This window comes from Callithrix jacchus, chromosome 3 (assembly GCF_049354715.1).
Source record: "Callithrix jacchus isolate 240 chromosome 3, calJac240_pri, whole genome shotgun sequence".
Lineage (NCBI taxonomy): Eukaryota > Metazoa > Chordata > Mammalia > Primates > Cebidae > Callithrix > Callithrix jacchus.
The window spans coordinates 87,562,880-87,588,579 of NC_133504.1; the positions used below are offsets into that span (position 1 = coordinate 87,562,880).

General features: G+C 44.7%; 1 protein-coding gene across 11 annotated transcripts; it reads left to right on the plus strand.

Annotated features, from left to right (window-relative positions):
* Positions 1-683: 683 nt before the first annotated feature.
* Positions 684-25,024, plus strand: CASP6 (caspase 6). 11 transcript variants are annotated; one of them, XM_078366713.1, is made up of 9 exons: positions 785-901; positions 6,663-6,744; positions 13,052-13,200; positions 17,902-17,944; positions 18,351-18,497; positions 19,300-19,376; positions 21,040-21,215; positions 22,995-23,154; positions 24,423-25,024. In XM_078366713.1, coding segments are annotated over exons 2-9 (993 nt in total). In that variant the 5' UTR covers positions 785-901; positions 6,663-6,742; the 3' UTR covers positions 24,662-25,024. The 11 variants fall into 11 exon arrangements, with proteins under 11 accessions (XP_035149031.2, XP_078222839.1, XP_078222840.1 ...); XM_035293140.3 differs by lacking the exon at positions 13,052-13,200 and having other exon boundaries at positions 684-901; XM_078366714.1 differs by lacking the exons at positions 785-901; positions 13,052-13,200 and adding an exon at positions 17,690-17,738 and having other exon boundaries at positions 6,686-6,744; positions 18,371-18,497.
* Positions 25,025-25,700: the final 676 nt, after the last annotated feature.

Sequence of the window (25,700 nt, forward strand, 5' to 3'; positions counted from 1 at the left end):
GAAGCTCAAGGCCAGCCTGGCCAACATGGCGAAACCCTGTCTCGACTAAAAATACAAAAATTGCCGGGCATGGTGGCTTATGGTTGTAATCCCAGCTACTCGGGAGGCGAAGGTACCAGAATTGCTTGAATCTGGGAGGTGGAAGTTGCTGTGAGACGAGATTGCACCACTGCACTCCAGCTTGGGTGACAGAACCAGACTCATTCTTGGGAAAAAAAAAAAAAAAGCCTATAACCAACTCTCTCTAAATTAAAAAAAAAAAAAGATTATTTCTATCAGCATATATAGAAGTACAAGATTATCAGAAGGTGTGATGCACAATGATTGTTATTTTATCCTAGTGCAAGACAGGTATAAAATCTAGTAAAGAAGATGGAATCTTTATATAAAAACAGTTCTGTTATTAATAGTTGACGGGCTTCAGTAACTTTGAGGAGTAGAATGAAACTTATTAGGCAAGATCTTTCCACATGCACTACATTGCATTGTTCAGAATTCATAGAAATTACTGGCAATGTATTGATTTAAGTCTTGGGTAGTGACTGGTGCTGTATTTGAAATAGCCCCTTTCCTTTGCTGCTTTTCACTGCTTAACCCTACAAAAACCAGCCATCTGCCTATGATCAGTGACAAGACCTTCAGTTTCAAAAAGTTACACTTTTATTTATGTTTTAAAGTAATATATTGCCTTCAAATAATGCTCATCTCCTTAAAATCTTTTGACACACTTCTTCCAGGGACAGAGATGGCTCTGTTTATTTCATAAAGGAGACATTGAGCACAGAGAAGATGTAATGAAGACATGCTTGAGATATGAGGGCAAATCAGTTTCAATAAGTCACTTTCATGGAAAACTATTCAGATGTAGGAGAAATCAAGTCATCCTATCGGTTAACTTAGTGTATGTGAATTTTAACGGATTTGCTTTGGGGTTTTTTTTTCTTTGAGAGAGAAGAGAGTGATTGGTTGCATTCCAGTCTATGTTAGTGGTTCTCAAACACGAGCATTTGTAAAAATTGCTGAAGCACTTTGTTAAAACGCACTGTCGGACCCCACCCCCAGAGTTTCTGATTCAGTAGGTCTGGGGAAGCTGGGAGAATTTGCAGTTCTAACAAGTTCCCAGGTGATGTTAATACTGCTGGTTCATAGACTGCAGCTTGGGAAATAGTTTAGATAATCTTCAGTGCTGAAAATAATGTACTGAAAGCTTGCTATGGGTTCCGTACTGTCATAGGAGTTGGGCATTTACTGTCTCAGAAATTCTCGAGTAGATTTGGGCCCCATTTTACAGCAATGAGTTTGAGGCTATGAGAGGTTAAGTTGTATTACATATTGAATGTTTAGTAGCAAATACAATGGGGGATCCATGACTAGAACCTGGGCAGCCCGTTTCCCAGTCCCAGGGACTTAGCCATTGTACTGTGGGTAGCTGTTGCTTTAAGAGGCTAAAATTATACATTTGTAACTCCAAAATAAGTACCCAAGAAAATGCTTCGTATTTATGTCCCCCCTCCCCGCGAGATTCGAGATGAAGCTCTTATTGCCCAGGCTGGAGTGCAATGGTGCAGTCTCAGCTCACTCAACCTCCTTGGTTCAAGCGATTCTCCTGCCTCAGCCTCCCATGTAGCTGGGATTACAGGCACCTGCCACTATGCCCAGCTAATTTTTTGTATTTTTAGTAGAGACGGGGTTTCATTATGTTGGCCAGGATATTCTCAAATTTCTGACCTCAGGTGACTCACCTGCCTCGGCCTCCCAAAGTGCTGGGATTACAGATGTGAGCCACCGCACCTGGCTTATTTATGTTTTAAGATAGACAAAATTCTGATCAGTGGTAAATGAGGGGAAAAAAGGTAGACAAAAATCTCGTTTTAAAATACATAACCACAGACTATAGTAGTAACATTCTGAGATAATAAGATACTTGGGAGAAAAAAATGACAAATTCCTTTCCATCTGCTCTTTTCGGGTAAGTGGAAAATCAGCCAACTGGAGTTCCACTCCTGTAGAGAGAGTGTTTTCAGGACTGAAACAGAGACCCTGAAAGTGAGGCCAAAGGACCGGAAATTCTGGTGGTCAAATAACTCATTCAGACTAGATAAAAGCCAGAGTGTAAATGTTAAAACCCTGAATTACAGTCAATGGCTAAATACTGAGCTACATGCAAGGCAACTGGGGTAGGTAATGAGCAAACCAGAAAATGCCACTTCTGTTTCCAATGAGTACAAGATGGTGGCAATAATCAATATTCATTGAGCTCTTCCCGGTCACTTAACCCGGTCATCGCAACCACCATGCAAGCGAGGTAGGGATATTTCATGTCTTAGTTGCAGAATAAGTTACTAAGTGATTTCTGATTTTATGCACACAATGAAATGAACAGTAAATGGTTTGAGTAAAAACCCTTCTTGGAATTCAGACTCTAATGACATTAAGACTTCAACCACAAGCATATGTAGAAGTTATCATATTCGATTTTTCTCTCCCAAATAATAGTATGAGATGAGTCCCTTATACCTGTTTCTTAAGTACTCCTTATACTTAATGTATTAGAAATGGTGCCTTAACACATTTTAATTTTTTTCCCACTCCAAGGTTGGTTGCTTTTAAAATTACGAGGTCCAGAGGAATTATAATAGATGAAGCCACCATTTTATCAAATCTGAAAGCATTGCCAAAGTAAATGTTTCACAATAGCCAGCCAAGGAGGAGCTAGATTAAGTCTGACATTGAGCACCCCATGGCACCTTATTGGCACACTGGGTCGTATTTTATGGGTAGGACAACACACTCGCTCCAAGAAACGCCATAATCTAGAGACCCTCATTGTTCTGTGAATTTCTGCATGATTTCGTCCCTGAATTAGCTCTACCTATGAAAGCCAGACTTGGTGGCTCATGCATGTGATCCCAGCAATTTGGGAGGCCAAGGCAGGCAGATCACCTGAGGTCCAGAGTTTAAGACCAGTCTGACCAACATGGAGAAACCCCATCTCTATTAAAAATACAAAATTAGCTGAGCGTGGTGGTGCATGCCTGTAATCCCAGCTACTCGGAAGCTGAGGCAGCAGAACTGCTTGAACCTGGGAGGTGCTGGTGGCAGTGAGCCAGGATTGCGCCATTGCACTCCAGCCTGGGCAACAAGCGCAAAACTCTGTCTCGAAGAAAAGAGAGAAAAAATTCCAGGAGTTATGTCCAGTTTACTTTGGCCCAAGTCCCCTATACAAACAAAGAGCATTTAAAATAAGTTACTGCAAGTCCTACAAAGTAGCTGGCACTGCAGGAACACACGTACCTCCCCCTATGGCATACCTCAGATTTCTAGTTTGGTTCTAGGCCAATAGTCACATATTTTCTGGTTTCCCAGTGCATATGAAAGTTGTTTATACTAAAGTGTAGTCTATTAAATGTGCAATAACATGTCTAAATAATGTATATACCCTAATTTAAAAATATTGCTAAAACATTCTAGGGATCATCTGAGCCTTCAGCGAGTTATAGTCTTTGTTGGTGGGTGTCTTGTTGAGGGCTGCTGACTGATTAGGGTGGTGGTTGCTGAAGGCTGGGGTGACTGGCAATTTCTTAAGGAAGTTTGTTTTTTATTTTATTTTTAGATTTTTTTTAAATTTTATTTTTGAGATGGAGTCTCACTTTGTCATCCAGGCTGGAGGGCAATGGCTCGATCTCGGCTTACTGCAGCCTCCGCCTCCTGAGTTCAAGAAATTCTCCGCCTCAGCCTCCCAAGTAGCTGGGACTACAGGTGCATGCCACAATGCCCAGCTAATCTTTTTTTTTTTTTTTTTTTTTTCAGTAGAGATGGGGTTTCACTGTGTTAGCCAGGATGGTCTTGATCTCCTGACCTTGTGATTCGCCCGCCTCAGCCTCCCAAAGTGTTGGGATTACAGGCATGAGCCACCGCGCCCGGCTATTTTTTAATTTTTTAATTTTTTTGTGAGATGGAGTCTCCCTCTGTCACCCAGGCTGAAGTGTAGTGGCATGATCTTGGCTCACTGCAACTTCTGCCTCCTGGGTTCAAGTAATTCTCGTGCCTCAGCCTCCTGAGTAGCTGAGACTACAGGTGCCTGCCACTGTGCCCAGCTAATTTTTGTATTTTTAGTAGAGAAAGGGTTTCACCATGTTGGCCAGTCTGGTCTCGAACTCCTGGCTTCAGGTGATCTGCCTGCCTCATCCTCCCAAAGTGCTGGGATGACAGGCGTGAGCCACCGCGTCTGGCCAACCACTGATTGTTCCATTCATTAAAAGATTTCCCTGTAACATGTGATGCTGTTTGATAGCATTTTACCCACCCACCTTTCAAAATTGGGGCCAATCCCCCCAAACCCTGCCACTGCTTTGTCAGCTAATACCCTGAATCCTTTGTTGTCATTTAAACAGTAATCACCAATAACAGATTTTATCTGAAGAAACCACTTTCTTTGCTCATCCATAAAAAGCATCTCCTTTATCAAAGTTTTATCATGAGATAGCAACAGTGAGGTCACATTTTCAGGCTCCACTTCCAATTCTATTTGTCTTGCTACTTCTACCGCATCTACAGTGACTTCCTCCGCTGAAGTCTGGAACCCCGAAACATCATTGATGAGGGTTGGAATCAACTTCTTTCAAACTTCTATTAATGTGGAGATATATGTATATATATATAAAGTGTATGTGTGTATATATAAAGTGGGTAGGCATGTTATCCTGCCCATGTAATACCACCCAGTGTGCCAATTGAAATATTTTAAAATATTCATATATATAATTATATATCTATATTTTAAAGAGGGTCTTACTCTCACCCAGACTGGAGTGAAGTGGCACAGTCAGCTCACTGCAGCCTCAAACTTGAACTCAATCCTGCCATCTTAGCATCCTGAGTTACTGTGAATACAGGTATGAGCCACCACTCTTGACTAATTAAAAAAAAATTTTTCTTTTTGTAGAGACAGGGTCTCGCTTTGTTGCCTAGGCTGGTCTCAAAACTCCTGGCCTCAAGTAGGCCTCCGACCTTGTCCTCCCAAAGTGCTGGTATTATAGGCATAAGCCATTGTGAATAATACCTATGTTTTTAAATTTTCATCCCCCCCCACCCTGTTTCTAGTTAAATACCATAAGTGGATATTTTGACCTCCCATGAATCATGAATGTTCTTAATGGCATCTCAAATGATAAATCCTTTCCAGAAGATTTTCAGTTTACTTTGCTCAGAACTATCAGAGGAATCACGATGACAGCTATAGCCTTATGAAATGTATTTTGTAAATAATAAGACTTGAAAGTCATAATTACTCCTTGATCCATGAGCATCAGAATGGATGTTGTGTTAGCAAGCACAGTAACAGCATCAGTCCGATATAGATATACAATCTCTAGCAGAACTCCTGGATGACCTGGTGTATTGTCAATGAGCAGTAATATCTTGAAAGGAACTTTTTTTTTCTGAGAATTCAAGCTCAACAGTGGGCTTAAAATATTCCGTAAGCCATGCTGTAAATAGATTTGCTGTTACTAACTAGGCTTTGTTGGTCCATTTATAGAGCACATTTAACATAACTCTTGCGGGCGCTAGGATTTTCAGAATGGTAAATGAATGCTGGCTTTAAAGTCACCAGTTGCATTAGCCTCTAACAAGAGCATCAGCCTGTTCTTTGAAGCTTTGAAGCAGGCATTGACTTCTCTTTAGCTTTGAAAGTCTTAGATGGAATTTTCTTCCAATAGAAGGCCATTTCATCTACATTTAAGATATGTTTTGGCCAGGCATGTTGGCTCACACCTGTAATCCCAGCACTTTGGGAGGCCAAGGCAGGTGGATTGCTTGAGGTCAGTTCAAGACCAGCCTGGCCAATATGGTGAAACCCCATCTCAACTAAAAATACAAAATTAGCCTGGGCATGGTGGCACATGCCTGTAATCGTAGTTACTTGAGAGGCTGAGGCAGGAGAATCATTTGAACCCAGCAGGTAGAGGTTGCAGCGAGCCGAGATTGCATCACTGTACTACAGCCTTAGTGACAGAGGGAGACTCCCTCTCAAAAACAAAAGATCTGTTGTTTAGTGTAGCTGCCTTTTTCAATCAATGATTTTAGCTAGATCTGGATAACCTGATGCAGCTTCTATGTTCGCACCTGCTGCTTCACCTTGTACTTTTATGTTACGAAGATAGCGTCTTTCCTTATACCTCAGGAACCATCCTCTGCTAGCTTCCCACTTTTCTTTTGCAGTTCCCTCACTTCTCTCAGCCTTCATAGAATTGAAGAGTTAGGGCCTTGCTCTGGATTAGGTTTGGCTTAAGAGAATGTTGTGGCTGGTTTTATCTTCTATCCAGACAGACTATAACTTTCTCCATATCAGCAATAAGGCTGTTTAGCTTTTTTACCTTTTGTATGTTTACTGGAGTAGCATTTTTAATTTCCTTCAAAATCTTTTCCTGTGCATTCATGACTTGGCTTTTCTCCTCTGTATTAGCAGCTTGGCTAACTGGAGTAGAAGCCTGGCTTTCCGCCTGTCAGCATTCCTTCCTCATTAACATTCCTTCCTCATTAATGTTAATGATTAACATTTCTAGCTTTTCATTTAAAGTGACACAATCTTCCTTTCATTTGGACACTTAGAGGCCTTTGTAGGATTATTAGTTGTTCTAATTTCAATATTGTGTTTTCAGGAATAGGGAAGCCCCAGGAGAGGGAGAGGGATGGAGCAGTCCGAACACATACAGGGCTTCTGGATTCATTTCCCCTTCCTATGTGAGTGTGGTTCATGGTGCCCCCAAAACAATTAATATTAAAGACCACGGATCAGGCATAATAACAATGAAAACTTTTGAAATATTGCGAGTTACAAAAATGTGACACAGAGACACAGAGTGAGCCAATGTTGTTGAAATAAAGGCAGTATCTGTTAAGCGATATAAAACAATCTGTGCCTGTATCTCTAGAGTCAGGAAGAGCAAATGTTTGCAGCCGCTGGGATTGAATGAGGCCCAGCTCACACAAGTGCTGCGAAATTGCCTCGAGCTAGGCGGTCTGTGTTTCCCCCCCACCCCCCAGGTGGCAACTGTTCCCAGGGCCCGGTTAGTCCCAGCGGGTCTGGAGGGAGAGACTGCGCCCTCTCCTCGCTCCCGCGGCTCAGGAGCAACTGGGAGGAGCTAACTGGGGGAAGGACCGGTCGGACGCGGCGAGAGCCCAGGCTGCGTAGAGCCAAAACCAGCAGGCCCCCACTCACGGCGCAGGAGGCGGGGCCGCAGAGGAAGGGCCGGGGGCGGGGCCAGGCCCCAGCTGGGGGGATCTTGGTTTCCGGAAGCGGAGGACAGAGCGTCTGGCTGCGACCGTGGTCGCGATGAGCACGGCGTCGGGGCTCCGCGAGGTGCGCCCCGCAGGTAGGTAGGGGGCGCCGGGCGGGTCTGCGTCTTGCTCCAGCCTAGGGAGAAGCACGGGTTAGCGAGGCGGGCGTGCGGGCCCGCAGCTGGGCTGCGGGTTCCTTCGGCTTTGCGGGGCGGCCTGGAGAAGTTAGGTCTTGCACTGCAGCGCTCAGGGCCGGTGGGGACGGCTTGGCGCTCCAGTCTAAGAAACACTCCGGGACTTGGCCGCCGCCTCCTCGCGGTCCAGGGTAGCGGCGCAGGCGCCCGAGCGTGCCCCTGCCGTCTTTGTCCTCCGGGCAGTGAGTGTTTTTGGGGCGCCCCGGCTGTTTAAACCTGAAAAGGCTGGCCTCATTAGGGCCGGGGGTTCCCCCACACCTGGCCTTTAGAAATGATGACTTTTGGCATTGGATATTTGTTTGCTCACTTCGAAAAGTAAAAAGGAGGGGTTCCGCCGAGTCATAAGGAAAGCATAACTGCCCCGCGGGGTGCCCGGGCAGAGGCCTCTGGGTCCACCCAGGCTTCAGCTGGAGGCGAAGGCAGCACACCCAGTATCTCTTATGCATCCAGGAAACCTGCTGCGTCTGTCGGTTTGAGCCAAAACCACAATAACTTTTCTCTACAAAATAACTGCTGAGAGCGTACTTTGTGTCACTTATTAGTTATTACTGGTAAAGTTTAGAAACTTCAAACCTGGCTAGAGAAAGACAAACGAAAGGTCGAAACGCTTGCAGTTGGTCGGGCGTGGTGGTTCACGCCTGTACTCCCAACACTTTGGGAGGCCTAGGCGGGTGGATCACCTGAGGTCAAGAGTTCGCGACCAGCCTGGCCAAAATGGTGAAACCCTGTCTCTACTAAAAATGCAAAAAAGTTAGCCGGGCGTGGTGGCGCGCGCTTGTAGTCCCAGCTACTTGGAAGGCTGAGGCCAATTTGCTTGAACCCGGGAGGCAGAGGTTGCAGTGAGCTGAGATGGCGCCACTGCACTCCAACCTCGGCGACAGAGTGAGACTTCGGATCAGAAAAAAGAAAGAAACGCCTGCAGTCGGTTAGAGTGCCTTTATTTCAGAGCTTTTTATATTTTGCTGCGTAAAGGAAGCAGTGCCCCAGAAGCAAGTTGTAAAAGTCACACGGTCATAGAGGAAGTAGATACGTAGCCATGTATGGGAGGCACAGTGCAGGATCCAGTCGCAATCTCGAGGGTCAGGAAGCCGGTGCAGGGGTCCCGATGTCCGCCACTAGTCACCACCCATTCCACTCCATTTCTTTTTTTCCCCTCCACTCACCTGCTCCCTTCCTCTTGTTTCTCCACCCCACTCCCCAGGGCCTGTTCTAAGTCTGATGGGGTTTCTCAGTATAGGGTTACTAATCATATTGTTGATAGAGCTGATCAGGAGATTTTCGTGAATGAAGACGATGACAGTAGAATGACTTGAAGTAGTTTGGGAAGTTAAACCAAGTTTGCAAAGATAGCTGGTATGGCTGGGGTGGGAGGGGCTGCGTGGAGACTGGGCCTGCAGAGACTTTGGAATCTGCTGGTGGACCTGGCTTTACCAAATCCACTGCTCTAACCTTGACAAGCCTGGCCCACTTTCTCTGTTCCTGTTCCTGGGTTGTGGAGATGTGAGATAAGGTATCTAAGGGTCAGGCCATCAACAAATGGTAGCTGGCAGGATTATCTGGAAGGATTATCAAATTAGAGTGAGGTGAAAAAAGGAATGATTAGTTTTGTAAAACCTAAAGAATAAGGAGGTGATAGTTACATTATTGTGGAAAGAAATAGAAATGAAAAAAGGGCTGGGCACAGTGACAGGCACCTGTAGTCCCAGCTACTCCGGAAGCTGAGGCAGGAGAAGCTCTTGAACCCGGGAAGTGGAGATTGCAGTGAGCCAAGATTGCCCCACTGCACTCCAGCCTGGGGCAACAGAAGGAGACTCTGTCTCAAAAAAAAAAAAAGTGAAAAGAGGTGAAGAATCAGGTTTAATGAAGGGCACATTTTTGATAAGTAGATTACAGATGAAAAGGAATTTTTTAATCTGTTATAGAGGGTAGCTCCTTCATTGAAATTTATTTTCTCCATGTCAACAAAGCTATTTCTGATTTTATCCAGGTTTTTAAATATGAGTGCAGGCCAGGCCTGGTGGCTGACACCTGTAATCACGGCACTTCTGGTAGGCCAAAGTGGATGGATCACTTGAGGCTAGGAGTTTGAGACTAGCCAGGATAACAGCAAAACGCTGTCCTCTACTGAAAATACAAAAAAAAAAAAAAAATTAGCTGGGCATGGTGGCACATGCCTGTAGTCCTAGCTACTCGGGAGGCCGAGGTGGGAGAATCACTTGAATCCAGCAGGTAGAGGTTGTGGTCAGTGGAGATAACGCCACTGGACTCCGTCTCAAAAAAATAGTAATAAAATAAAAAATAAATATTAATGCAGCATTATGATACTTAAGTGCCCCCTTCTGGAAAGCTTGCCTGCTTGGTATACACAGCTCAAGGTGGTCATGCCAGTAGTCCTGATGTGTTATTTTCTCTGAAACCTGTGGGTAAAGTTTATCAACTCCAGAAAAGTACTGGAACTTAGGTCCTGACATCTGTTCCATGGCCTTTTGTTCTGATTCAGTGTTTGCTTGGTACTGCAGGATGCAGGGTACACTTTGTGAGAGTGAAGGTTACAGCTGGCCAGGGTCAGAACCAAGGTGTCCCGAGCCTAGGCTTTTTCCTACATCCATAGCATTAACAACAACAACAAAAACTAAAAAATTCCTCACTGAGTGTAAGGTTGGAATGAGGCAACTGAGGCCAGTTATTGAAATAAAGAAATTTAATCAGCTCCTGGACAAGGTTCTGTGGTCCAACACAAGGGGCTGGTCGCGATGACTTCCTGGGGCGTGGGGCTTTTATGGCCATGAGGAACGAGCAACAGCTGGGTGCTCTGATTGGCTCCAGGGGAGCGGGATTGGGATGGGGTGGGCTGCTATTGGTTGGCAGGTTGTTGGGCGGGTTTTCCAGTGTGAGAGCCGGCTGGGGTTGCATCAGCCAGAGCCTTCCAGGGGAGCCATGTGGCAGAGCTAGGTGCTGAGTGCAGAGCCTGGTGCCGGGTGCAGAGTCAGGTGCTGAGTGCAGAAGTGGGTCCGTCCAGCCTCCCAGTGAGGCAGCCGGCCTTACATTCCAACCCTTTTGTTGATATAGGATGCCACTTCTTTCTGGCTACTTCCTGCTGAATAGGGGCAGAGTGAGGGAGAAGGGTCAGTTGGCTGGTGCCTCGGTTGGGAGTCTGACATGGGGTGAAGTAGCATCTGGTTTACAGCCACCGTGGAAATTTCTCTCATGCGGGCCTGTAAAAACCTGAGGAAAAAAGGAGCTAGCATTAACAGAAGACAAACTATGATGATGAGAGTGATAATAGGGGTTAGCCAGGTTAGCATGGGGGATTGCTACCAGTTAAGAGGCGAGACTGATGCATTCTGCTTCTTGTGGAGGTCCTCTTGGAGGCGATAGAGAGTGTTGACATTTTCTTCTACAAGGCCTGTTTCATTGATGTAATAGCAGCACTGCTCTTAGAGAAACAGACAGGTACCTCCCTTTTCTGCTGTCAGCAGGTCAAGGGCCTATCGGTTCTGGAGAGTTACCTGGGCCAGTGACGTGACTTGCTGCTGGAGGGAGGCCAGGGAGGCAGCTGACCCTTCGATAGCCACATGAAGCTTGTCTTCTAGTTGAGTGGCTGAGGTGACACTGTGGCCCAGGGCACTGCTACCCAGCCTGGCCACCACCAGAGAGGATGCTAGAGAGAGATCAATGACCACTGGGAGGAAGACTGCTCATCTGTCTCAGTGATTGGGGAGGGTGGAAGGAGGGATAGAAGTTCCGCCTGTCTGTATACCTCTAACTTTACTGTGGTGTTACAGCTGGGACTGGAGTTGCTGGCTGTCTCAGAGCAGAGAGAGACATTTTGAGGGTGTACTTGGCTACGTACTGGAGAAAGAGACTGAGTTGAAGGGGGCAGGAGCCAAGGTCGGCTGCCAAGGCTTGTCTAAAAATGTGAGGGCTGTCTTGGAACCCCTGAGGCAGGACCATCCAGGTAAGCTGTTGTGACAGGTTGGTGTCAGGATCGGTCCAGGTGAAGGCAAAGAGAAAGTAGGACTCAGGATGAAGGGGAATGGTAAAGAAGGCGTCCTTGAGGTCAAGAACTGTAAAATGAGAGGTAGTGGAGGGAATGTTTGATAATAGGGTGTATGGGTTGGGGACTACAGGGTGGAGGGGTACCACTGCCTCGTTAATAAGGCGCAGGTCCTGAACCAGGTGGTAGCTGCCAGACGGCTTTCGGACCGGCAAGATAAGAGTGTTACAAGGGGAACTGGTGGGAATAAGTAGTTCCTGGGCTAGCAGGCGGGTGACGATAGGCTTCAGGCTTGATAGTGGGCCTTAGAGATGGGGAACTGAGCACATGAAGGAAAGTGGGTAGGATTTTTGAGAAGCATTTTAACTGGGGGATGATGTTTGGCCACTACAGGCTTGGAGGTATCCCATACTAGGGGATTAGCTATGTTAGGAGGGATGGGGGTTGGGGCTAGGAGTTAAAACAGGGTGTGGCGTCGGTTAGGAGTGGCAGTAGGAGGTGGGCGGATGATGGGCTTGAGTGTGGAGGGCCAGTGAGTTGGAGAGTGGCTCCCACAGTCTGGAGAATGTCTCATCCTAAAAGGAGGACTGGGTACGAGCGTATAATTAAAAGGGAGTGGGAAAAGGGGTGTCCCTCGAGGACACAGGCTAAAGGATGGGTTTGATTAGGACAGGAAGGCTTTCCGTCAGTTCCCATGACTGAAACCTGGGAAGGTATGCTAGGTCCTGAGTAGGAATACAGAATAGGTAGCCCCTTTGTCCACTAAGAAGGAAATGGACTTACCTGCTACCTGCAGCGTTACCTGGGCTCAGCAAGGGTGATGGGGGTCTTCGAGTCCGGGCTGCATCAGTCGTCCAGAAGGCCAAGAAGTTCAAGCAATGGGATTGCTTCCTGCAGACCGGCCTGCCCTCCACATAGAGGTGCGGGGGGTGGGCCTGTAGTCCAGGATGGGCAATTACTGCGCCAGTGTCCAAGCTGCTTGCAGTCCAGGCAGGGCTTGGTAGTTGGTCGGGGACATGGACACTGACGTGCCCAGTGTCCCTCTTGACCGCACTTGAAACAGAGCCCAGGTGGAACGCCTTCAGAGTTCTTGGCAGGTTTTGATGGACCCCATCCACCAGGTGCCTGGTGGGCTGCCGGCCTCAGGGCTGCCACAAGAGCTTGGGTTTGGAGGCTTACCTTTTGCTGTAGACGGGCCTGGCGGGTGGCCTCAGCCTTTTCCTTTCAGCCGTTGAAAACTTTAAATGCTATGTTTACCAGGTCTCATATGGGAGTTTGGGGGCCCTCCTCAGCCTTTTTAAGCTTTTTCTAATGTCAGCTGCTGACTGAGAGATGAAATGGGTGGCTAGAACTGTAGCCCCCAGTAAAGAGGCCAGGTCTAGCCGGTTATGAAGGATTATAGCATTAGTTAATTGGTCGAGGAAGGCGGTGCAGTTGTCAGTAGGACTTTGAGTTATTTTCCTTAATTTATTATAATTAACTACCTTTTGGGCTGTGCTTTGCATGCCTGCTAGAAGGCACTGTAGCATTTGGTCTTGGCAGTGGTGGCCATCTTGACCAGTTTGATAATTTCAATTAGGGTCGGCCTCAGGAACCACCACCGCACCTACTGGCATCTGATTATCTGTGAGATGTACCTGATCAGCATGCGCCCAGGCTGCCATAAGGATGTGATCACGCTCATCTGGAGTGAGGGTGGAGGACAGAATTACATAGGTATCATGCCAGGTGAGATCGTAAGCCTGGGTGAGGTAGCGGAATTTTTGGTGTAAGCAGTAGGATTGGTGGAAAATGACCCTAGGCATTTCTCAAAGGGAGAAGGGAACATGTACTCGGACAATGCCTTCCACTCTGCAACCTTGCGAAGGTGGCAGAGGAGGAGGGAGGTTTCATTAGGAGCACGACATGAGTGAGTGTGAGCAATGACAGGAGAGGCCAGGTTGGAGCCAGGAAGAGGAGGAGCTGGGTGGGGGTGGGCTGAGGTTCTGCCTATGGTGGAGGATTTGTGGGTAGAATTTAATTGGCGTACGGTTGAGGGGCAGTATAGAAGGAGAAGGTGGAGAATGACCATTTTAGGAGAAGGACATGAGAAGACAGAAACAGGAAGAGAAATGGGAAACGGCCGCCATCTTGAGAGAGAGAGAGTGACAAGATAGGAGCAGAAACAGGAAACGGCCGCCATCTTAAAAGAGAGAGAGAGAGAGAAAGAGAAGATAGGAGCAAAAACAGGAGCCAAGAATACAGCCGAATCTGGATTTGCTGCTCAGAATTCACTCACCGCTACAAAGTAGTCAGGAACAGGAACCGGCATCCCGGTTCTCGTTCTGAGTACGAGGGTAACAGAAAGACCAGAGCGGAAGGACGTCTCCTTGGCACTTTGGCTTTTGGAACGGACTGGGGAAGCCCCTGGACGTCTCCATGGAACTTCTAACCTGGAGTGAGGAGGGGCCCTCCTGGCACGACTGTAACTACAGACAGGAGTGCTCCTGGGAGTAGGCAGGTGTGAGGTTCTGAGCAGCAGGTTTAGGCAGCACCAAATATTTTACCCGGTGTCTTACCATGTGGCGACCAGTGATGCCGAGGAGGTTGACAGATTCCTGGTTCGGCTTCTGGGTGAGGAGCCAGCCCTTCCCAAAAAGGGAATGGAAGAGGGGCTAGGCTCCTCCCGGGTTTTGGCACCAAATGTAAGGTTTGAATGAGGCAACTGAGGCCAGTTATTGAAATAAGGAAATTTAATCAGCTCCTGGGCAAGGTTCTGTGGTCCGACACAAGGGGCTGGAGAATTCGTGCTGACTTCCTGGGGCATGGGGTTTTTATGGCTATGAGGAACGAGCAACAGCTGGGTGCTCTGATTGGCTCCAGGGGAGCAGGATTGGGATGGGGTGGGCCGCTCTTGGTTGGCGGGTTGTTGGGCGGGTTTTCTGGTGTGAGAGCCAGCTGGGGTTGCATTAGCCGGAGCCTTCCAGGGGAGCCATGTAGCAGAGCTAGGTGCCAAGTGCAGAGCCTGGTGCCAGATGCAGAGTCAGGTGCTGAGTGCAGAGGTGGGTGTGTGTGGCCTCCTGGTGAGGCAACCGGCCTTACATTGAGGTTGCCCAATCTATTAACTTTGAAACTGAATGTCTTATTTTAAGAGATGGGGTCTGGCTCTGTTACCCCGGCTGGAGTATGGTGGCTGTTCACAGCAGCAGTCATAGCACACTGTGTCCTAGAACTTTTGGGCTCAAGAGATCCTCCTGCCTCGGCCTCCCAAGTAACTGGGACTATAAGTTTGCAACTATTCCCAGCCCGAGCATCATTTTAAACAGATTTTCTTGAGCAGCTACCTAATGCTGGTTAGCCGTTCCTAAGCCTGTAGGTCTTGACTAACGTGAGGGCACATTTGCGACAACCCAAACTCACGTCTTCCATTATTAATATATCAGCTAACAACTGTGAAGCTCCTTTGGGCATATGAGAAACAGGAGTTTTAAAGACCCAAGCAAGAATACATCTCCAATGTTTTCACCCTCAGGGACTTGAGTTAGTTTTGTTCAGCAGCCATTTGGCCCAGCTTCCTCGAGGTAGGCCGTGAGCTGCCTTCTGCTCAGCAGTCCGTATGGAGCAGCAGTGCCAGGAGGTGAGACACTGGCCTGCTACCACCAAGGAAGACACTGAATACTTTGCAAATTGTGTAGAATTTTGGTGGGTAAGGATGGTTCAGACATATGGGTTTAATTTTCTTGAAGTTATTGTTTCTTTATAGTATAATTGGTTAAAAGATAAGGAGATGAGTGTTGGGTACTAGCCCCAACCCTGTACATGGGTGCCCTTAGTCCCTGCAGTGATGAGGGATTGAGAAAAGGAAATAAAGAGAGCCACAAAAGTAGAAATTATAGCATGGGTCCAGGGGACCAGCGCAAAAGTGGGAATCACGTTGGACCTGAACTCTGGGCTCCAAACACTTTTATTATGTGCATAATCTCATTGATCTTATGGGCGTGGGAGGGTGAAGGGATAGGTAAGATGGGGGGGCACTTGTGATCCTTCTAAGACATGCTAAACTAATACTGAGTTTATCACCTATTGTTACCCGGGTGCAGCTGCATCAGAACTTTAGTGAATGAGGAACCACCCAGTCTGACCACACCCAATGAATCAAGGGGCTTTTATCTCGAGGATTAAAGAAATAGAGCAATTAAAATCACTCCATATTCTGAGAACCTAGGCAGAGCCTGAGGTGTGCTGTGATCTCTGCCCTGCAAGGCTTTTATCCTCCTTCCCAGCTCCCAGCTGCAAAGACCCTCCCCGATCTTGTGATCTTATGAGCAGAGGTCACCTCCCTTCTCTGAGATCTTTGTGCAAGCCCTCTTTATGAGGCCCTCATATGGTCTCCATGTTGAGAAGGCATTTGTGGGACCAGAGCAGTATTGCCTGCTCTGCAACCACCCCTCGGTGTTCCCCCGTGTCACTGCGCTCTTGGATGGTCTTTACCTTAGGCCTCCAGTTGCTGCTTGATTTTTAATTAACTACACCAGTAATATAGTTTAGTTCGTGTACTCTGAGCCAAGCAAACTTGTAATTATTCAGCTAGAATTAACATGGGTCTCCCCCGGCCATCTTGACCCACAGATGAGGTTATCAAAAGGCAGTAGATCCTGACAGCTTTTGAAAATGGAAAGAATGAAATCCCTTTGCTGTCTTCATAGAGCGGTGTGTGGAGTAGGAAGCACCTGGGTACTGTGCTCACCTAGGGCAGTGGTCAGACTAAACAGCTTTCTCATCTGCCATGCCAGGGGGAGGACCAGTTGGAGAGGTTGCTTTTGGCTCTCAAACTTTAGTGTAAAAATCACTTTGTGAAAAATGCAGGTTGTCACCTCCTTCCTGATTCTGTCTCAGGATCCAGGAATCTGCGTTTTAACACCTACACTAGGAATTCTGATGCACAGGGTTGAGCAAAACTGACTTAGGGTGTATGGACAGAGGGATGGCTTAGTGGGGTCATAGTTGGGTCTGACTGCTGGTCAGTTCATGGAGGAGTAGGCTAAAGGGGACTTGAACTGAATTCTCCACCTTGTTTTTCGAGGAGAAATGAGATTAGAACAATCAGGTGATGGGGCTAGTAATGGGGAGATCCATAAGGAGAGGGGAACACAACCCTTTTAGCTAGAAGATGATGGGCAGGAGTACGTGCTTTAGGGTCGTTCTTCCTCAACGGAAGGGTGCATCTTGCTATACTGCTAATATTTGGTTTATTTATTGGTGTCTCCCCTCTAAGCTGTTGAGCTATCAGGTAAGAACAGATGCATGAGTGGATGGGGTCTTTGTTATAGAAGATACCACACTTTTTGCAATGTCCAGCATAGAAACCACTGGCCAATTTAAATTAATCGAAAATAAATTAAAATTGAGTTCCTTAGTTGTATTAGCTGCATTTCATGTGTTCAGTAGACACATGTGGCCAGTGGCTACTTTATGAGACAGTGCAAATCCAGAACAATTCCGCCATCACAGACAGTTCCATGACATAGCAGTGCTCTAGAAAGTGGAGGGGAATTCATTGGAAGTCTGTCCAGGGAGTAGGGAAGTCCTATTGAGAATGGAGAGCAGGCCGGGCTCAGTGGCTCAAGCCTATAATCCCAGCACTTTGGGAGCCAAGATGGGTGGATCATGAGGTCAAGACATCGAGACCATCCCAGTCAACATACCCCATCTCTACTAAAAATACAAAAGTTAGCTGGGCATGGTGGCACACACCTGTAGTCCCAGCTACTCGGGAGGCTGAGGCAGGAGAGTTGCTTGAACCCAGGAGGCGGAGGTTGCAGTGAGCCGAGATCGAGCCATTGCACTCCAGCCTGGGTAGTAAGAGCAAAACTGTCTCAAAAAAAAAAAAAAAAAAAGAATGGAGAGCAGAAGGTTCCCCTTACAGGGTTGGAAATGCAGATGTGGCACGCAAGAGATTCAAGGTCCATGTCTTTGCCCTTGCTCTTCCCTTCGTTCACCCAAACGTCCACCTCTTTGCCACTGGTAATCCAGCAGTAACCACAAACTGAATTTCAGTTCTCCCGTAGGACTCAATTCTTTGTTTCAGAAAATATGTGGAAAAACATTTTCTGAATAACAAAGCAACTTCATATTTCATTTTAACTCCATAATCACAGAACTGTGTTACTCTAGGCATATTTTGCAGTGAATGCATTTGTGTACTATTTTCTCCATTTCTGTTTATGTTATTTTGCAGGTCGAGTTGGGGATGAGAAAGTACAGAGCTGTTAATTTATAGTTTATTAGTAAGCAGTGTTCTTTCATTTCCTTCTCGTTATATACTTTGGCTTTTACACTAACCAAAACAGAAGGGTCTTAGAGTTGGGAGTTGGAAGGAGGATGGGAGCTCCTACTATATTTTACTGCCACGGTAAAAAATAATTAACACAAATCAACTTTTTTTAATAGGTGGGGAACAAAACATAACAGAAGCAGATGGCTTCTATAAAAGGTAAAACTGTGCTCTTCTCTAATAAAGGTCTCTTCCTTCGATGGTCACGGTCAGCCTACAGAAATCAAAGCAAGAATGGGACCTGGGCGCTGGAAAGTAGAACTGAGTAGGCCAAGTTTTAGCTTTGGGGATGTGATTTGTAGATAGTCAGGTTGTGCTGTCCCTGGTTGTCGAGGGTCCTGGAGTGATGTTCAGAATACGTATTAATTGGCATTGCATGAGCCTAGAGCGAGAGCTTGGTTCTGAGCCATGTGGTAGTCAGTGTGGCCTTTACTGGAGCACTCCAGTGGACATCAGCCTGGCAAGGAGGAAGCTCAGCTCTCTATCTACATGTTGACCCAGAACTTGGAGGGGCTCATTATTTAATATAACTTGAAGTGATTGTTTTTGAACTTTTCATTAACAGAGAAATATTTGATCCGGCAGAAAAGTACAAAATGGACCACAGGAGGAGAGGAATTGCTTTAATCTTCAATCATGAGAGATTCCTTTGGCACTTAACACTGCCAGATAGGCGGGGCACCAGCGCGGACAGAGACAATCTTACCCGAAGGTAGTAGTTTTATCTACATAGCAAGATGAGGCAGTTAAGTGATGACACAATTTTGGCCAGGTGTGGTGGCTCACGCTGGTAATCCCAGCACTTTGGAAAGCCAAGGTGGGAGGATCATTTAAGGCCAGGAATTTGAGACCAGTCTGGACAACAGATCGAGACCCTGTCTCTATAAAAAGTAAAAATCAATTAGCTGAGCGTGGTGGCGGTGGTCCCAGCTACTCTGGAAGCTGAAGGGGAGAGGATGGCTTGAGCCCAGGATCCTGTTCAAGGTTGTGATGAGCTGTGATCACACCATTGCACTCCAGCCTGGGTGACAGAGTGAGACCTTGTCTCTAAAATAAAAAATAATTTTTTTCCAGGCTTCCAAAAGAAAACTTAAAAAAAAGTTCTTAATTAAAATTCCAGACTCCTAAAAGTAGGAAAAGTTATCTATAACTTGTCAACACTAATGAGATAACAGATCAAGAGTGTTTAAGGATGGGCCTCACTTTGTAGCCTTCCTTAAGAACTTACCTGAGTTATCTTCCTTAGTCTGTTCTATTAAATGTTGACAGGCTTTGCATTTTTACTAACATTTGCATAGTAGATAACAATACTCTAAATTGATTTGGCTATCATTATGATTAAATCCTTTCCTACTATGGTGAATGAAGGGAAAATCACCATTGTTATATTTTTCTTTTCTCCTAAAGAAAGCAAATTTATGTGTCATTAATGTGTGTATAGATTCCGCCAAAGTAAGGGTATTTGATGACTTTGAAAAGTTTATAGGCTAACATTTCATTTAATATATCACTAGGTTTTCAGATCTAGGATTTGAAGTGAAATGCTTTAACGATCTTAAAGCAGAAGAACTACTGCTCAAAATTCATGAGGGTAGGTAGTTTTGCTATTACGTAGTTCATCTTCCTCTAATGAGATTGAGTCCTTTATCCTCTCTGTAAAGACAGGTACAAGTAATTACTTGTGTGACCAAAAAAAAAAAAAAAAGCGTAATTTAGCACAGATTACAGGTTTTGGGTGTGTGTCTGTGTTTCTGTTAGCCAGAACATTTAGAGACCCTTGCAAAGAATTGTGCCTCTAAAGTCTGTATTTAGCATACCACTAGTTACAGTCTATTACTGTAGAAATGAATGAGATGAACCCGTTCAACTGGCAGTAAAAGCCTAAAATGCAAATACTACATTTTCCCATTAACTCCTTTCAGGCCCCATTTTCTCACTGTTTCCAAGTAGTGTTGGTTTACATACATTAGCTCCTTTAATTCCTACATCATCAATATGTGGTAGGTATTCTAATTATATCCTATATTATAATCATCACTGCATGCCATGGGTATTCAAATCATTTGCCAACCATTACATTTGCATAATTAAACTTCTTCAGAGCTCTTCTTTAAACTGCACATGATTTTAATTTGTCTGCTTACCAGCTTTTCTACTTTGCTCAGCAGCTTTGGAGAACATCAGTCTTAGGTCACTGCACGCGGCCTTGAGTTTACTTTTGGAAGCTCTAAGTGCTGTGATCTTCTGAGACAGAGTCTCGCTCTGTCCCCCAGGCTGAAGTGCAGTGGTGTGATCTTGGCTCGCTGCAACCTCCAACTCCTGGGTTCAAGCAATTCTCCTGCCCCAGCTTCCCAAGTAGCTCACCACCATACCCAGCTAATTTTTGTATTTTTAGTAGAAATGGGGTTTCACCATGTTGGCCAGGCTGGTCTTGAACTCCTGGCCTCAAGTGATCTACCTGCTGGATTACAGGCTTGAGCCACCATGCCCAGCCCTAAATGTTGTATTCCTATAGTGAAAGTGCAGCAGCTCGTGGGGAGCTGCTGAGCAGCAGTTCCTGGGTCTTTCCAGTCTGCTCTAAGGTCTGCTAATTCAAGGAAATTTTTAGTTTACTGCCAAAGTACTTTGGATCTTAAGTGGGCTTCCCTATCATAATACCTTTATGTTTTTCACATCATTCTGTGTTTTAAAAGGCTAATGAAATTTGGTCAAACTCTATTACTCTGAACTTTAATAAATTTGGATTTCTTAAAAAATCAGATACAGTATGGTATAAATTATCGTTTGATTAGACATTTTAAAGTAAGTTTCATTACAGGTATTTTATACATATTAGAGAATAGGCTGGGTGTGGTGGCTCACACCTGTAATCCCAGCACTTTGGGAGGCCAAGGTGGTGAGATCACCTGACATCAGGAGTTCGAGACCAGCCTGGCCACATAGTGAAACCCCATCTCTACTAAAAATGCAAAAATTAGCTGGGTGTGGTGGTATGCATCTGTAATCCCAGCTACCTGAAAGGCTGGGGCAGGAGAATCACCTCAACTCAGGAGGCAGAAGTTGCAGTGGGCCAAGATCACATCACTGCACTCCAGCTTACACCTGGGCACCAAGAGCAAAACTCTGTCTCAAAAAAAGAGAGACAATATTTTCTCCTTTCCAATCGTGAATGTAACTTTAATATGAGTAAACAGAATTTTTATGTGTAGATAACAGGCTTTTCATTTCTATATTCTCTTTTGGGGCCTTTATAGTGTCAACCTCTAGCCACACAGATGCCGATTGCTTTATGTGTGTCTTCTTGAGCCATGGCGAAGGCAATCACATTTATGCATATGATGCTAAAATTGAAATTCAGACATTAACTGGCTTGTTCAAAGGAGACAAGTGTCGGAGCCTCGTTGGAAAACCCAAGATATTCATCATTCAGGTAAGACTGATTACATTATCTTTTTTTTTTTTTTTTTTTTGAGACGGAGAGCATATAAACCAGTGTAGAGAATGGAAGATAAAGCTTTGTAGTCCTATCCTGTCTCATCACTTTCACATTTCCCCCTAAACCAAGATTGTTTCCCCTATGCCAAATTGGTTTTAGGGATAAAGGTATTTTTGGTGAGTATAGTGGCCCATGCCTATAATCCCAGCACTTTGAGGGGCAGAGGCAGGCAGATCACCTGAGGTCAGGAATTCAACACCCACCTGGAAACATGGTGAAACCTCATCTCTACTGAAAATACAAAAATTAGCCAGGCATGGTGGTGGGCAGCTGTAATCCCAGCTACTTGGGAAGCTGAGGCATGAGACTTGCTTGAACCTGGGAGGCAGAGGCGGCAGTAAGCCCAGAGTGCACCACTGTACTCAAGGCTGGGCATCAGAGCAAGACTTTGTCTCAGAAAAACAAAACAAAAAAAATTTTTTGCATAGATTATTACTTGGCATATCATTAAAGATTTTTTTTTTTTTTTTTTTTGAGATGGAGTCTCACTCTTTCACCCAGGCTGGACTGCAATGTGCAATCTTGGCTCACTGCAGCCTTTCCACCCCCCCACCTGGGTTCAAGCAATTCTCCCACCTCAGCCTCCCAAGTAGCTGGAATTACAGGCACCTACTATCATGTCCAGCTAATTTTTGTATTTTTATAGAGATGGGGTTTCACTATGTTGGCCAGGCTGGTCTTGAACTCCTGACCTCAGATGATCTGCCCACCTCGGCCTCCCAAATTGCTGGGATTACAGGCGTGAGCCATTGCACCCAGACAAAAATTTTGACCATAGTTCGTGTATAGGGTGGCCATAACAAAGTACCACAGACTGTGGGTTTAAACAGCAGGGATTTTTGTCACAGTTCCGGAGGATGGAAGTCTGAGATGAAGGTGTGGGGAGGGTTGGTTTCTTCTGTGGCCTCCCTTGGCTTGTAGGTGGCCGTCTTGTCCCTGTGCCTTCATATGGTCTTTCTTCTGTGCATGTCTGTGTCCCAATTTCTTATGAAGACAACGGGTTATGTTGGATTTGGGTTCACTCATATCATCTCATTTTATCTTAATCACCTCTAAAGGCCCTGTCTTCAAATACAGTCATAGTTGAGATATTAGGGCTGGGACTTAAACATACAAATTTTGGGGGAACACAGGTCAGCCTCTAAAAGAAGTCACTTGTGAGGCAGAATTTAATGTTAATTCTGAGTGAGTCTAAATTTAATGTAAATTCTGAGTCAGAATTAGTGGATAAACATTTGACACCTCACTTTTTAACGGGCACACAAGGGAAGAGGTGCATCTCCTCAGGTCAGACTGGATGTCATTTTAACTCCTAACAATTTATTGCAGCAGCCAGGCAAGCAAAACAATCTGGAAATACTGACTAAATAGAAATGCTTAGGTAAATACTAGAGCTTTTCAAAGGGAAGGTAATGCAGTGCGCCCTGGGAGTGCCACAAGCTTTTTCCTCTACAGTATACCTTTCAACCAACATAATTTAATGTATACTTGGGGATGCCAATTTGTTCTTATTAGCTAAAAGAAAACGTAAGTAGGGAAACAACTTTGTTGGCATTAAGTTCCCTTTAAACCTGAATGTATTGCTTCTGAAATGCTCAGCATGTGGTTTCTGTTGTAATGAAGGTGTACTGGCTTATACATTCACTGAACACATTAAGCACTAGGAAGGAAACAGTAGGCAAAGAGGTGGTATTTTTTCTCCTTGTCTTGTAGGCATGTCGGGGAAACCAGCACGATGTACCGGTCATTCCTTTGGATGTCGTAGATAATCAGACAGACAAGCTGGACACCAACGTGACTGAGGTGGATGCAGCCTCCGTTTACACACTTCCTGCTGGAGCAGACTTCCTCATGTGTTACTCCGTTGCAGAAGGTGTGTGGTGTTTAAGACAAACATAATTTGCCTCTCTTGTCTAAGGTCCCGTAAGTTTCACCTTTGATTGGTTGGGTCAGGTCTTTTTTTTTTTTCCTGGCAACTTTCATTTAAATGGGTCAGGTCTTTCTATTAGGACATAGTGATTCCATCCTGAAGCTCACAGACTTATTTCTTTGACCACAGGGCACAGAATGAAAAGTGAAAATGTAAAATACCTTACAGAAAAAGTATTCTTGAGAGATATTAAGTAAAGCAACAAGTCTAATTGTATTAATATTAGCAGCCTACTATCAGTTACTGAGAGTGGTAGTGCCATTGTGGTAATTGTCATGGAAAGCTTTTTTTTTTTTGGAGACAAGGTCTCTGTCGCTGAGGCTAGAGTGCAGTGGCATGATCATGGCTCACCTGTAGCCTTGATTTCTCAGGCATAAGCCATCCTCCCACCTCAGCTTCCCAGTAGCTGGAACTATAGGCATGTACCATCATGCCTGGCTAATTTTTAAATTTTTCTTTAGCGATTGGGTCTTGCTATGTTGCCCAGGATGGTCTCAAACTCTTAGGCTCAAGTGATCCTCTGGCAGTGGCCTCCCAAAATGCTGGGATTACAGGCATGAGCCATTGCACCCAGCATGAAAAATATTTTTTGGTTTGAGAGAGTCTCACTGTTTCCCAGGCTGGAGTGCAGTAGCGCAATCTTGGCCTCCCGGGTTCAGGCGTTTCTCCTGTCTCAGCCTCCAGGGCAGCTGGGATTACAGATGCCTGCCACCAAGCCCAGCTAGTTTTTGTATTTTTAGTAGAGATGGGATTTCACCATGTTGGCCAAGCTGGTCTCAAACTCCTGACTTCAAGTGATCTGCCTCTCTCAACCTCCCAAAGTGCTGTGATTATAGGCGTGAGCCACCATGCCCGACTGAAAACTGTTTTGATAAAGGTTCTTCTTTGCTTTCATAGTAAATAATTTTGTTTGACTTCTTTCTAGTAATCTCATGTCTCTCAAAATCATTGTCTCACTATCTTGGGAATTTTTTAGGAAATGCAGGAAATTATGTAGAATTAACCCCATATATTCAAAACTGTATGGAATTACTCTCTTTTCCTATTTGAGAAGAGCCAAAAAAAATTTTAACCATATATATCATGGACATATCTTAGTCTTTTCTAAGGATTTTTAAGAACTTACACTTCTGTAAAGTATAAATTTATTTTTCATTCATAGTAATTGAAAGCCAGAAAATTACAGCAACATTTTCCTCCTCATTTTTTAGGATATTATTCTCACCGGGAAACGATCAATGGCTCATGGTACATTCAAGATTTGTGTGAGATGTTGGGAAAATATGGCTCCTCCTTAGAGTTCACAGAACTCCTCACACTGGTGAACAGGAAAGTTTCTCAGCGCCGCGTGGACTTTTGCAAAGACCCAAGTGCGATTGGGAAGAAGCAGGTTCCTTGCTTTGCCTCAATGCTAACTAAAAAGCTGCATTTCTTTCCAAAGTCTGATTAATAGGGGCGATCTTATCTTAACAGTCTGTATTGAAAATGTCTTTCTCTTCTTTTTATATAAATATCGTTAGGTTAAGCATATGGTCAGTGATTCAAATGTTTTAATGTTTAATGCCCAACAAAGAACTGCCTTTAAAAAAAAAATAGTTCATGTTGGCCATGGTGAAAGGGTTTGATATGCAGAAACAAAATCCTCAGGAAATTAGATAAATAATTTACAAGCATTTGTAATATTTTTTAGTAAACTGCAGGAAATCTGGCTGATTTAACTAGTATTTTGTCACATTTTTTATGAAAGTTTTTATAAAGTTGATTGTTTTTAAAGGTTTTTGAAAGCCAAGAATTAAATCATCCTTATAAAATATCTGAAATGCATATTTTATTACATTTTTCTAACATTCATTTGTGTAATTTATAGTTTTTACTTGGTCATATAAATGTTTAATATTTCATCTACACATGAATTACCACATTTTGTGTATGACTTTAATTCCTACTTTTTAAAAAATCAGCATTTCAGAATTGTTATATGGCATTCTGAGGATGAAACAGAAAAATAGTAATTCTTAGCCACTATAGGCTGAACGTCTGCAAAATGATTCTGTCAGCATCTTCATGTTAAGTTCCAAGAAACAGTCCAACAGTCATCAGACCTGTTCTTCACACACGATGACATTAATAGAATAATAGATGTTACCCTTAAGGTTCAATTCTTATTAATATGATACACAGAATATGAATAATACTGTTTTGTTAATAATCTGCCAGAGGTCGAACAAGGTTAAGTGTTTGGGCTTTGATACCTGAAACTTGTGATTTGCAGATTCAAAAGCCATCATTTATATACACAGTTTCAGTTGAAGCTCAAAAACTGTCAACTATACTTTATGGTTAGTGAACATTTATGCCTTTTGATAAATGATAAAAAGATCTTAAGATTGCATATTAAAAAAAGAAGTTAATAACAAGATGATTCCATAGGAGGCTGAGGCAGAAGGGTTGTTTGAGCCCAGGAGTTTGATTTAGCAAGACCTGGTCTC

Coding starts and splice junctions, on each gene's coding strand:
- CASP6 (XM_078366713.1), top strand. Junction 17,945..18,350: donor GCAGATGGCTTCTATAAAAG/GTAAAACTGTGC, acceptor TTTCATTAACAG/AGAAATATTTGATCCGGCAG. Junction 19,377..21,039: donor ACTGCTCAAAATTCATGAGG/GTAGGTAGTTTT, acceptor GGGCCTTTATAG/TGTCAACCTCTAGCCACACA.